Source organism: Folsomia candida, unplaced genomic scaffold (genome assembly GCF_002217175.1).
Source record: "Folsomia candida strain VU population unplaced genomic scaffold, ASM221717v1 Fcan01_Sc004, whole genome shotgun sequence".
Lineage (NCBI taxonomy): Eukaryota > Metazoa > Arthropoda > Collembola > Entomobryomorpha > Isotomidae > Folsomia > Folsomia candida.
In genome coordinates this window covers 9,573,908-9,586,682 of record NW_019091196.1, presented here as the reverse complement: position 1 = coordinate 9,586,682, position 12,775 = coordinate 9,573,908, and the positions used below count along the sequence as shown (strand labels likewise).

The following is a 12,775-nucleotide window of genomic DNA, read 5'->3' as shown; positions in this document are numbered from 1 at the left end:
CTTGAGAGAGAGGGTTGTGCAATACACAGTTTTCAGTTATGATGGCATCTCACTCTCTAAACAAAGTTCGACCAGACCAGACCATCGCCAGTCATGGATCCGAGAGAAAAAATGGCAGAATTGGGTCCCTTGGAGTGGGCGATTGTTGGAAATGGGGCATTATTGCTTCTACTTTTCGTCGTCCTTCTCCACATGGTAAGCGTAATACGCGTAACGTGTAATAGTAAATAATCATATCCTGGGTTTGTAGATCTGTCGTCTTCGCACCCTGTCGAAAAGGTCAAGTGTCGGAGATCCAGAACACGGCGATAGTCTGTTTGCTCCAAACTCTCCACATCATCCGTACAGCACATTTGTAGCACTCCCACCCAAGGACGAATCGCCTCTGCCCCCACAACCAATTTGGATACCGGTTCACTACTCCACGCTGAGCATGCCACCGAGGAGGGGGAGGTGTCAGAGTTGCAGAGTTGCGTCTTCCTCCCATTATCCACATTTCTCGTCCACTCTTCCAAAGAAAAAGTTAAATGTGGACTTTGCCAAATAAACTTGTAGCGATTATTTAATTTTTTACCATGATTGATTTTTTAGGAGATACTTAATAAATCGCGTAAAGTAATACTAACGCATGTCTTGTGAGGTTTGTTTCAACTGTATTTTGTATGTACTACAAATATGCAGATACAATTTAATTCAATTTTGTAATACTCAATAGTGCTTTGGATCATAATAAAATCATGGGATCCGAAAAGTATAAACGCACCGACATTATTTTTCGACACCGCTTTCTGATCATTTAGAAGATATTTAGAGCAGGGGAGGCAGGACAACGCTGTTAAAATGCCATGAATGTAATGAAATTATGAATAAATATTTTATCCAAAAGATAGCTTCATATCCTCAAAAAACTCAATGATACTACCATTTGCACTTCTTAACTCAATCAATTATTAGTTGTCACTAAAATGGAAGAGTCTCCCACGCCCCCAAGCCCTGTCGATGCTACCAGCGAGATAAATGCTAATGCTTCTGAAAAGCGGAGATCGTCCCTTGTCGAAATTTTAAAGCAGGAGAGATTGCAGCGAATTTCCAAGAATGCAGGGAAGAAACCAACCACCACATCAACCAAGTCCCACGTGGCGGAAATTGATGAAGATCAATTTGGCCCTCTGCCACCTCCCGACTACTATTATCGGACAGACGCCATGAACGAAGTCGTCGGCAATGATCAGAAACGTCTTCGCTACACGCCAATCGGACGGAATGCTGTCGAAATGGGGAGCCGATTTTATGTTGAACGCAACCTATTCTCCTACTTGGCCAATGCTTTCATTCCGACAGAGCAAAATTATTTTGACGACGATTTTGTCGATGCCTCTTGTTATACGGCACATCCAAAGTCATACATAATTCTGGGGGTGAGATAAGTGCGATTCATTCTGTAGTGATTTTACTTAATTGGAAGGACATTTATTTAGAAACCTGGGATTGGAAAGGCAACGCTGGGAAGAAAACTTGCTGAAAAATTGAGCACTGTTTTCATTGGCCGTAGGACTTATTAAATTTTGCTAACTTTACATAACATTTATGATTAAGTTTTGCATCTTGTATTAATCATTAGCCAAAGAAGTCCTGGAATATTACCAAGATAAACTACCTGGTGTGAAAGTGAACGAAATATTGGAAGCTGGTGGCACGATTGGGGACAAAGTTGTAACGCAGTTGATCCAAGCTAGGATTGCAGAACTGGATGTTTTGCACGTGTAATAATCCGAACACAAAATCTAACTAAATATTATTATGTAATATATATATGCATGAAAAGATCATTCGTTTGGGTTTCAGAGGCTACGTAATGGCCGGATTTCCAATGACTACTTCCGATGAAGTCAGTATTGACGAGCAGATTGAAATTTTGGAAACTTTGGCACTTCCACCACAATACGTTTTGATAATGAATGTGCGTAGATTTTTTGCCACATGCAAAAAAGGCATAGCATTTTGAATACTTTAAAATGTAATCTAGATGCAAGACGCAGATCTGTACAAGAGACGAATTGAGCAAAAACTTGATCCAGAAACATCCATCATTTACGGTCGTGTCCACTACTCAAAATTCAACGCAGATAAGAATGTATTTCCTAGCGTTGACCGAAATAAGAATGTCCCCCCAATGTCAGTCGCTTCCTCTGACGTGGGCAACGCAACAGATTTCAGTGAAGTTGCCAGCGTAGATTTGTACGTGGGTCCAACCAAGGAGAAGAACGACAAAATCATCGACCCTGACCAACCCGAGGATGATGATCCGATGGATGGCAGTCGAGACTTTCTTCCTCTCCCTCCAAACGTTATATTCAGACTCATCACCCGCACCGAGGACAATCCCATTTTTGTAAATGACGACTTGGAACTGTTCAGAAACAAATTATCCGCCATGCAATCTTATGTGGAAAGGTTTGACAAGAGGAAAGTCTTAGAATTGGACGCGTACTGGGCACCATCCGTCATTTTGAAGGTTTTTCATAATCATTCCACATGACCAACCGCATGATCTTGCAAAGTTTTACTCATAAATTATGTATCTCAGAGATCTTACGAATTTTTGGAGAGTTGTTGCGGCGTGTCCAATGTCCCTATCCCCGTTCAAATTCTTCCACCACCGAAAAATCCTATCGATGACGAAGAAGAGGAGGGTGAAGATTTTGAGGAAATTTACGAAGGTGGACGTATCGCTGAAGCATGCTCCATCGCCGGGGAGGATGGCATCCTTGGAGAAGCCGCCCCCTCTCGAACCAATATGACATGGCATACCGCGACTCGAATTTACGACACAGAGTTACGAGAAGAGGACCAAGCAATTTTGGAGGCACTGATGAAATGGGAAGATCTCGATAATGACAACAACCCCATGGGTATCCCAAACTGGGCAAGATTCCGAAATAAGAAGAGGAGCTCGGATGATAAGGATGACAAAGATTCCGAAAACAGTGAGGATGAGGATTCAGATGAGGAAAAGTATCTGACTTACAAGGGACACTCACGACCTGTCGTTTGAGTCCAGGGTACCCACCATGTTTTTTAGAATCTACTAGGACCCCAGATGAAGGATTCATTCATATTTCCGTGTAAAACTCATATTTGGCGACGTAGCGTGGCGCCAAATTCGCCAAAATTGAATGTTTTTATTTTTGAAACCGCCATAACTTTTGAAATCCTGGACGGATTTTCAAAATTTTTGGCAAAAATCATGACAAGGAGTCCAACTTTCTTATTCCATGAAATTTTTTCTAAAATTATCGCTTTTAACTTTTCGCAAAATTTCGCAATTTTCTTCGAAATGGGGGTTCGTCGAAAAAATCCTAAAAATATTGCAAAAATTAGAAATTTTTTATTTTTATTTTTTTCTCAAAAATTTCGACTTTTGTGATCATTTTAAGCATAAAATTTTGAAAATCCGACATAAACTGCAAAAGTTATGAGGGTTTGAAGTTGGTCGAAAATGCAAATTTTTAAGTTTGGCGCCACGCCATGGCGCCAAATATGAGTTTTACACGGAAATATGAATGGATCCTTCATCTGGGGTCCTAGTAGATTCTAAAAAACATAGTGGGCACTCTGGACTCAAACGACAGGTCGTGAGTGTCCCTTGTTAGAATTAAGCACTGTTAATTCATTATAATTTTCATATTTATGTAAATTTTTGACAGATCAGTCGAAGAAGAAATGGGAGAGGATCAAGACTTTGGCGATATTCTCACCTCCCTGGAAAACAAACCTGACCAGTACAACAACCTCCTCAAGAAAATGGATGGCGAGAGATGCTTCGGAGATACAAAGTACTATTGTCCCGTTACCTTCGTGGAAGAAAATCTCCTCCGGAAAGGGTCACCCCAATTTGCAGCCAAGTATCGATATCGCCTCTACTATTGTGCGGATGAGGTAACGCTACAAAAGTTTCTGAACAACCCGATGAACTATTTGTCAGAAGGGGAGCCACATTCTCCGCCCCCACCACGGATTTGCATTACGGGGTCGCCCGGTTGTGGTCAAGAAGCTGTGAGTTAAATCAATGGACACCTTTTCTAGACATGCATAATTTAATTATTATATTTTCAGGTTGGCCTCCAACTCGCCAAGCAGTACAACATTTGCTACATAAACTTCCGACAAAGGCTGCATGAGTTGACGAAAGCCAGATTGGGACGGGAAGTCGGCCCCAACAAGACGGGCGACATTGTGACTCGGTACGAGAGTGAGAAGCTCATCTCAAAATGCAAGTCTGGAGACGATATCATCAAAAGAAAGAACAAGAATACGACCGAAGTGATGAATGAGGATGGAGAAGTGATCAGCGAGCAGGAAGAGGAGGTTGAAGAAGACACCGAATATGACGAGGAGGAGGAGGAGGTAGCAAAAGTAGAAGGCCAGGAATTAGACGATGATGACGAAGACGACGACATCGCTCGTAAAATTGTATGTTAATTAGGAATAATTAAGTATAGGAATAATTAAGCATGCTAACCTCGCCATAAATGATCAATTATTAGACACGCGACTCAAAGCTTACGTTGCACCCAGTCCTTGACGAGACTAAATCCGAAGAGCTCAAAATCAACGAGGCTGCTCTTCGAAGTCTTGGACTTTTAGAGGCTGCTGACCTCAAAACCGTTCCCATCGGAAGTGTCGAACGCACAGAAAGATTGACGGAGAGGAAGTGGAAAAAATTGACGAAAATTGAAACCTACGCTCAAGCCTTTCTCGAAAATGGGATCCAACTCCCCGACATCGTCCTGGACGAGTATGTTCTTCCCCTCTTTAAAGAAGCCCCATTTAACCAGGTCGGCTTCATCATGGTTGGATTCCCTAACACGGATGAAGACATTGCGTACCTCGTGAAGAGAAATATCCTTCCGGAAGCAGTCTTTGTCATGGAATGTGAACAGCTCGTGATAAGGAATCGTCTCCTTCGGGATGCCGTAGATAAGTAAATAGCTTCATTTATATAATCTACTGCATAAAATTACTCCGTATAATATTTGTATTTGTTAGGTGGCACATTGAAAGAAATCCGACCGGGCGGAAGAAAAAAAGATTGAGTCAGATTCACGGGAATAAAATTCTTCCTCTGTCAAAGTCGAGAATGCGGATTGCGCTGGGTACTGCCGGAAGTGGAGACTTTCACCAGACTGGTTTCGAGTATCAGAGTGAAGGGCGTCCAGTCATTGACGAGTACGAGGAGGAAACTTGGACCTATAACGACACTATTAGCTCAAGTGATCTTTTATTTTATGATTCCTTGATTTTATTTAGTGTTTGTATATGTAATGTACAACTGACGGGGTCCTGTGGGCCTCAAATACGTAAACAATATTTCATTACTGTTTAATTACCATAATTTTCGTACGTGGTCAACCGTTAACCTCGCACGAAATTTTGTCCATCGCGTAGTTTGATCCCCACTCCTCAGTCCTCTTTGCTCCAATGGCCCTACGCTTATAACTATTTTTTCTATTTGAAGTGATAACGATGGCGTTGAAGCACTATCACACTATTTTCAGCAAAGACATCAGAACCATGAAGGTAATTATCTACAATTGCAATTTATTTGCTACTGAAAATTAATTGTTTGGTAAATATTTCAGATGTCACTCAATAAAAATCGGGTCGACTGGTTATCAATTAATACGAATCCGGATCTGTTTGGAGCAAAAAGCAAATTGGAAAAAATTATGTCACGATTGAAAAATAGGTAGGATGCAGAAATTTAATTTTTCTTATTAATAAGTAATTAACCTAAATAGTTGATTAAACGCCACACACAGATCTAGCATGTTTGAGGATACAGTCCGATTAACAATGACTCAAGCGAATACCATGCTGAACTATGGGTTATATCTGAGCAGATTTCAGAGATGGTGTCCAGTCGAGGTACATAATTGTCCAGATCAATTTATGAAGTTTAAATTTACTGATTGTTATTATTTCCAAAGTTGTTCAAAGGTAACACTGCCCTGAACATGTGGAATGTTGCCAATATTCCCAAAATCCCGATCGTTTATCGCAGATATGTATACTTTCTCGGTACAAATTATTATACATTTTAAATTTCTTGATTAAAATTCTAAGCTAATTAATTACTAAACTTATTAATTATTAGCTGGAGAAAAGAATGCAAACTATTTCGAAAACAATTGCTGGGAAATAATCAACCAAGAAACACCCATGCATGCGGTTCCTGCCGTAGTGGTGATCCGGTAGGTGTATTGCATATAATAGTAAGAAAATTGTATATTTTCTAATTCGTGTTGATTAACAGAGGTCCTCCAAAATCTGGAAAAACGACTCGTAAGTAATGTTCACTTCTCGGATTGTAATAAATAAATCTCATTTTATCATTCCTTAAAATGCGTAGTCGCAAAAAAATTGGCCCAGAGACTAGGATTGGTTTACATCTCGGGTAGGTTTCTTATATAAAATGTCGTTGATCTCATGACACAAGGGTCAAGTTTTCATGTACCAGCATCACTTATGTATGTAATTTTTCCAAAATTTTTTCAAAAGGGCCTGAAATGATCGAAGGTATCCTCAAACACTCGTTCGTCTCTCAATTTGCTGGTAAGATAATATTATTATAACCTATTTAATTGGATGGAATTATTATTAGTAAAGCGCTTGTTTTATGAAGTCATTTCATGTTATTCACATTTTTGAAACCATTCGCATTTGGTTGCGTGTTTATGTAACTGCTAAAAAATAGTCTCGGCAATTATGTTAATTCTCTTTCAGATATTTTGCACGAGTTGGAACCCAACACTCTCGCCGGAGCTCCACAACCCATGACGCTTGCAGAAGAAATTTTGACTTACGTCAGAGATGGGCAGACCGTCCCGAAGTTTATGGTTTACAGAGTTTTGGACCTGGTGTTACAACAGCCAAAGTAATCATAAATCAGTTGATGTTCTTCTGTTATGAAAATGTTGGAACTATTCTTTAATGAATGTAGGGCCCAATACCACGGAATCGTTTTTGATGACTACCCTCTAATTGAGGAGGAACTACAAGAACTGTTGTATCGAGGAGTCGTGCCGTCGACAGTGATTGAGTTAAAAATTGACTCACAGGAAGCGAAGGAACGCTGTAAAAGGAATAGAAATCCCGAATATGAGTAAGCAATAAGTTGTATAAAATTATACTGCAGTACAATTAATGTTCTTGTCAAGTAGTTTTGTCGACCTTCCGGAAGATGGAGATGCAGCAATGGAGTACGCCACGATGAAGTATAACACGGCATCAGAAACCACGTTGGATTGGTACGCCTAATATTTTACACGATCTCCGTCCCAATACTTTTAAAGAATAGAATTGTGCAGGTTTCAGAACGAAGTACAAAACACGACACAAATTGACGGAACTCAGAACAAGGAATGGATCTATCAAAAGGCCGAAGCGAAGGTGAAGGATAACATGAAACAGATGCAAACCTACCTGACCAATGTGTTATTAGGTACGTATGTACGTCATCCCAAAATGATAACAATGTGACCAATATTTTTTACGGTGTGATAAATACCCAGAAAAACCCAGCACTCTGGAAGGAACGTGTCCCTTAACATCTCAAATACCAGACCGTTTGTCCCCCGAGTATGGATTCTACTGTCCAGTCTCTCTCAACGAGGATGATGATTTGATTCGTGTCACAAGTTTTACAAATCTCTCCGAAGTCGTCGAGTACAAGGGGCACGTTTACATATTAGCGAATGCCAAGAACGTTAAAAAGTTTCTCGCCAATCCGAGCAAATATCTTCCTCCTAGTGGAAAAATCCCTCCCAAAGAACTGCCGACGGCATGTTCCCTAACAGTACAAGAGTTTGAGGATCTAAAGGGTCACCAAGGCTTCAAGGACTTTGACCCAGTGATGTACTTTGATGCGGACAGCCAGTAAGTAGAGTCAACACAGATTTCGCGTGTATGCAGATGAATAACTGATTATTTATAGGTACAAAGGTCTTCAGCGAGGCAACCCAAAATACTGTGTCGCTTATCGCAACAAGATCTACTGTTTTGTGGATGAAGACAACGTCAAGGAGTTTATGAAGAAACCTGAAAGATATTGGCATCAAACTCTGCCGGCGAAATTACCAAGAAAATCGGCTCCGTTGCAAGTAATTCTAATAAACTAAATATTACAATTACATAATGAAATAATTGTATCCAATTCATAACTTCATGCGTACGTTGTGATTTTTTAAGACCGACAAAGTCACGCCGTACTGTTACCTCATTGACAAATGTCTCCTCACCGACATAAAGAAAGTGATTCGACTTGCAGGAGAAAAACGACCTAGATTACCGTTCGTTAATCCGGACAAATGTGCCTCACTATTCATGGGCTACCACTTTAAATGTGAGTGCAGAATAATTTCGGATGTATGTAGATCAATATTTCTAACTCACCAAATTAATTCTAACTTACAGCTCAAAACATGAACACGCCATACGAAATTCGACAAAAATACCGAAACGCAATGTTTGAAATGATGCAACAAAAGAACAACTCGAAAAAGTTTCATTCTGACCTTGAAGAGCATTACGGATCTCGGATAAAAATGATCCCAGAAAAGTTGAGAACTAAATTGGACGAGTTTATGAAGCTGGAGTCTTTACCGATTGAGGAGAAAGTCCTCGTACCCACGATTCCTGGCGTTGTTCTCACCAGAGACGGAGCAGACGTGAAATTCACCTTTGAAGAAATTCAAATGCGATGCAAAAATATAAAATTCCAACTGCACGAGGCGGAAAAGAGGGATAAAGCAGAAGCTTTTAATATTTTCTTCCAGAGAAAAAGAGTTTCAGAAATGATGATGTTGGACGAAGAAAATGCAAACGAACCGACCACGATCACCAAGTGAGTTGATAAAGAAATTGCCCAAAATAATGTAAACGACATTCATTCGTAAACTGATGCTGGTACATTGTTAGATGAAAACTTATTCATGGTAGTAATAAATTAATTTACATTATATGTTATAATTTTCAGATTGTAAAGTAATCCTTAGAAAAACTATTTCATTTATTTAAAAGAGTTAATTAATGTTGGAATGGTCCAGAAGCTAGTAAAATATTCCTCCTGGTAAAATGCAGTGAGAACACGGACGTGGACTTGGTATAAAATTCTCCCACAAGTAAATTGTCACCCGAAATTTTCTTCACATCTGGTGGAATAGTGGCCCCACCCTCTTCCGAAATTACGTCTTCAATCATTTTCATGAAGTCCCAAAGTCGAACACAATTATCTAGGCCAGCCGTGGCTAAAATGCTTCCCTCTTTACTGAATGCTATCGAGTATACGTTTGCTTTGTGGGAGTGCAGCATAGTAAGTAATCCACCGTTGGCCATGTCCCAAATCATTACTTTCGAATCGGTTGCACTTGAGACTAAAAATCTGCCGTCCGTGGAGAAACAAAGAGTTTGGATGGAACCTTTGTGACCTGTCATGAGTCGAACACAGTTTCCAGAAACACAATCCCAGAGGCGGACACTTCGGTCTGATGATCCCGTCGCAACATAATTGGAATTTGGATGAAATACTATTGTAGTCACGTCTGAATAATGGCCAGCAAACACTCGGAGTGGTTGAGGTGTGTCTGTAGCCCAAAGTCTGAGACACAATGCGTTTTTAGTCAGATAGTAACATTAAGTAAGTATTCAAGGAGTGTTCAATCAGATTAGTCCTACCTTGCCGTCCGGTCATGTCCTGCCGACGCGAAATAGTAACCCCCATGCGGTGAAAATACTGCTTTCCAAACTGGAAACAGGTGCCCCTTATATACTACAAGACATGTCCATGTCAATAAACTCCAGAGACGAATACTTGTATCCTCCGAAGAACTGAGAAGCATAAGTTTATCAGGGGAAAAGTCGAGAGAATAAACAGCTCCGGAATGTCCTCTCAAGTAGCGATCAGACTCGGATGATCTGTCATCCATCATTCGGACCAGGACGTCATCCGCCTCTCTGTCGATATCTTGCAAGTCTGTGGCTTGCTTCAACTTCTTAAGTTTGGCCGGTGTCAGAGACCAAATTCGGATAATGGAGGAAGCAAACCCAACTCCCATCAGAGTTCCGTCTTCGCTCCATTTGATAAATGTTACTCTACAATTTTAATAAATAATTAAGACCAAACTCAATATAATTAGCAAGAAAGAATAATTGTTAATTGCTGGACATACTGTTGATCTCCATTCAAAACGGTGTAAAAACAAACTGATGGAAGTCTCTCTGGGCTGAGTGTGACTCGTTTCGCAGATTCTCGCAGCGCTTTTGCCTTCTCAATCTTGTCAATGTCCCTTAATTCTGGTAATGGCATCCTCGTTATTGGAGGAGCGTTCGGATCATTTTTTGCTTTCTTGTTCGTCATCCACTCCTTCTTGGACTTTTTCTTCTTACTCGACTTTTCACTCTGTGTACCTGCCGGTGTGCCCGTTGTAGCGTCGGACTTTTGGGAGTCTGCAGTTTTGCTTTGTGAATCCTTATCTCCGCCGCCACCACCAGTCCCTGCATCATCGTCGTCTTCGTCCATTTGGAAATTCTGGAGGTCAGGTTCTTTCAAAAGTCCGTAATAAACTTTGGTCTTATTATCGTGTCGCAATGCTTCTCCCATGATGTGCCCAGCCGTGACATGAGCTGCAGCTTTTCCTCGGGGGATTCCGTCATAAACTTCTACAAAAATGCGATCTTGGACAATATTTTGGATAAGCTTCAAACGTTTCTCTTGAAGAAACCGTTTTAGAAGACTTAATGCTTCCCGTGACATTCGAACAACATAGACTCCAGAATTTCCTATACAAAGTAAAATGATTAGCCTCCAAGGTTAAGACAAGATCGTATCTGATTGATAGATTTATGCATACATACCTGGTTTAGATACTCCTGTCAAACTAGAGCTAAGGATTCTGAACGGATTTTCAGAATTTATCAAGTGTTCTTTCTTCATGATTGTCCCAAGTGATACAAGGTCCGCCTCGTAAAACGTTTCTTGCATCTTAGAAAAACGAGAAAAGAACGTTGACGCTTTCACTTCGTGAGAGTTGTAGACGAGTTCCAGATATAAATGGACAAACACGGGCCAAAGAATTTGTCCGACTTCGTACTAGTTAAAAATTGAAATTATTTACACACATACATAAAATTGATCACAAAGTTGAATTTACTTATTAACAAAATTATTAACTCACCTTGTATGTATCCAACGATGAATCAATGAATGATTTTAATTGAAAGTACGATGAACTATATTCGTCTGGATTCTCGTCGCTGGCATATGACGAAAGAACGCTTTGAACATCTGTGTCAGACGGTAGCATTTTGGATTCTGATTCAGTAATCTGTGCTTCTTTCTTCAACCATTCTTCAGTTTGCTAAATATAAAGAAGTAGCATAATTTCAACAAACCCACAAACCCATAAAAATGTAACTCAAATTGAGTTACTCAACACGGCATAGTTAATAACATTACCTTGAAGTTGTGCTTCTTCAAGAAACCAAGAACAACCATGACCGCTTGTTTCTCTGACCTCTCACCACTGGCACCACTTCCACCCACTGTCCCCCCATCCTCAGTTTTAATTGCGCTGATAGGAACAGGAAGTCCATTCTGTCCGGCTGAGTTACTCGTGTCCATTGGAACTTGTTGCTGATTCTGCTGATGTGGCATAAATCCAGATGAGGCACGGTTATCATACATCCCTTGACCCTCCATTTGTATGGGTACAAAACAAGCAGAAAAATAACAAAACTAAATTAAAAAACAAAACAAATAAGCAATTTAAATAAATGTGCAGATAGAAATATGGCAAAATAAATAAACTTCTATAATTTTTTAGTGCAAAGGCTTCCCTACCTTATCTTTTCCTTGGTCAAATTTTTGAATCTTTGTCGTCCCCCAGAATTACAATGGTAATTAGTAATTAGTTAACAATATTTTATTTGCTTTAAAATAAATTATTTGCAGTCAAATAAAATTCACTCGCCGAACGAATGTTGATGTTTGACTGCATTTGGTTTTCAACCGCTGTCTTACGTTACCCCAACCGGAAGCATTTCACTTTCACTCACAGCTTTCACTTACTTTCCAACGCTCTGTGGATGCATGAATTTTCTGTCCGCTGTCTGATCACGGTCAAATTTTGTACAAAATTTAGTAAACTCTATGCAATTTGTCCAAATTTACATGAAAGTGAAATAAACGAGTTGATTTGGCAAAAAATTGTACATACTCGGACCATAAGTGCCCGTACATGCATTTCTGGTGATAAATCAAAAAGTATTAGAGCTATTTGCTACAAATTTTTATGGATGAACAAGGCACTAATATTGTTTGGAAATCATAACTCAGTTTTCAAGATTTTGTCCAGGGGCTTGTACGCAAGACATAACTCGTGACAGAAACTGCTCGCTCGCGGCACGCGCCGTTTTCAGGAGAAAAGGTTTTCAGACTTTTCGCCTTTAGAGACAAAGTTAATAGAAAAAAATTGCCAGATATTTGCTCTACGGAACCCTGACATTCCATTTAGTATGCAGAGGTCAATCAGAAATTATCGCCCTGGATCTGACAGGAGCCAGTTGCCTGGAAAAAGCAAATCTCTGTTTTTTGCCGCAAAGGGTACAAGTTCAACCCAAGACTTATTTTCAGAGTTTCCAAAAGCTAATAGTTAATCCCCTGGACTATGAACGCTTGGATAACCAACATTGGACTTTTCAAGATGCTCTGGTTGGC

The 12,775-nt window shown here is 40.0% G+C and overlaps 4 protein-coding genes across 4 annotated transcripts; 3 read left to right on the top strand and 1 right to left on the bottom strand.

Annotated features, from left to right (window-relative positions):
• Nucleotides 1-35: 35 nt before the first annotated feature.
• LOC110849226 lies at nt 36-885 on the top strand. Its single transcript, XM_022096610.2, has 2 exons — nt 36-195; nt 251-885. Exons 1-2 carry the CDS (start codon nt 94-96, stop codon nt 545-547), a joined length of 399 nt encoding a protein of 132 aa, XP_021952302.1. The 5' UTR covers nt 36-93; the 3' UTR covers nt 548-885.
• A 1,912-nt stretch (nt 886-2,797) lies between these two features.
• Nucleotides 2,798-5,851, top strand: LOC118435390. Its single transcript, XM_035851399.1, has 7 exons — nt 2,798-3,015; nt 3,708-4,056; nt 4,117-4,473; nt 4,548-4,984; nt 5,050-5,273; nt 5,519-5,580; nt 5,643-5,851. Exons 1-7 carry the CDS (start codon nt 2,798-2,800, stop codon nt 5,751-5,753), a joined length of 1,758 nt encoding a protein of 585 aa, XP_035707292.1. The 3' UTR covers nt 5,754-5,851.
• Nucleotides 5,852-5,902: 51 nt separating this feature from the next.
• Nucleotides 5,903-8,930, top strand: LOC118435311 (adenylate kinase 9-like). Its single transcript, XM_035851183.1, has 13 exons — nt 5,903-6,081; nt 6,158-6,254; nt 6,317-6,345; nt 6,413-6,457; nt 6,562-6,615; nt 6,787-6,937; nt 7,004-7,165; nt 7,224-7,310; nt 7,371-7,504; nt 7,575-7,938; nt 7,997-8,162; nt 8,251-8,404; nt 8,476-8,930. Exons 1-13 carry the CDS (start codon nt 6,018-6,020, stop codon nt 8,907-8,909), a joined length of 1,941 nt encoding a protein of 646 aa, XP_035707076.1. The 5' UTR covers nt 5,903-6,017; the 3' UTR covers nt 8,910-8,930.
• Nucleotides 8,931-8,968: 38 nt separating this feature from the next.
• LOC110849202 (transcription initiation factor TFIID subunit 5) lies at nt 8,969-12,076 on the bottom strand. Its single transcript, XM_022096579.2, has 7 exons — nt 11,900-12,076; nt 11,516-11,794; nt 11,235-11,417; nt 10,915-11,149; nt 10,230-10,839; nt 9,736-10,152; nt 8,969-9,658 (listed from the first exon to the last, which is right to left on the bottom strand). The coding sequence occupies exons 2-7, from the start codon at nt 11,756-11,758 to the stop codon at nt 9,088-9,090; spliced, it is 2,259 nt and encodes a 752-aa protein (XP_021952271.1). The 5' UTR covers nt 11,759-11,794; nt 11,900-12,076; the 3' UTR covers nt 8,969-9,087.
• Nucleotides 12,077-12,775: the final 699 nt, after the last annotated feature.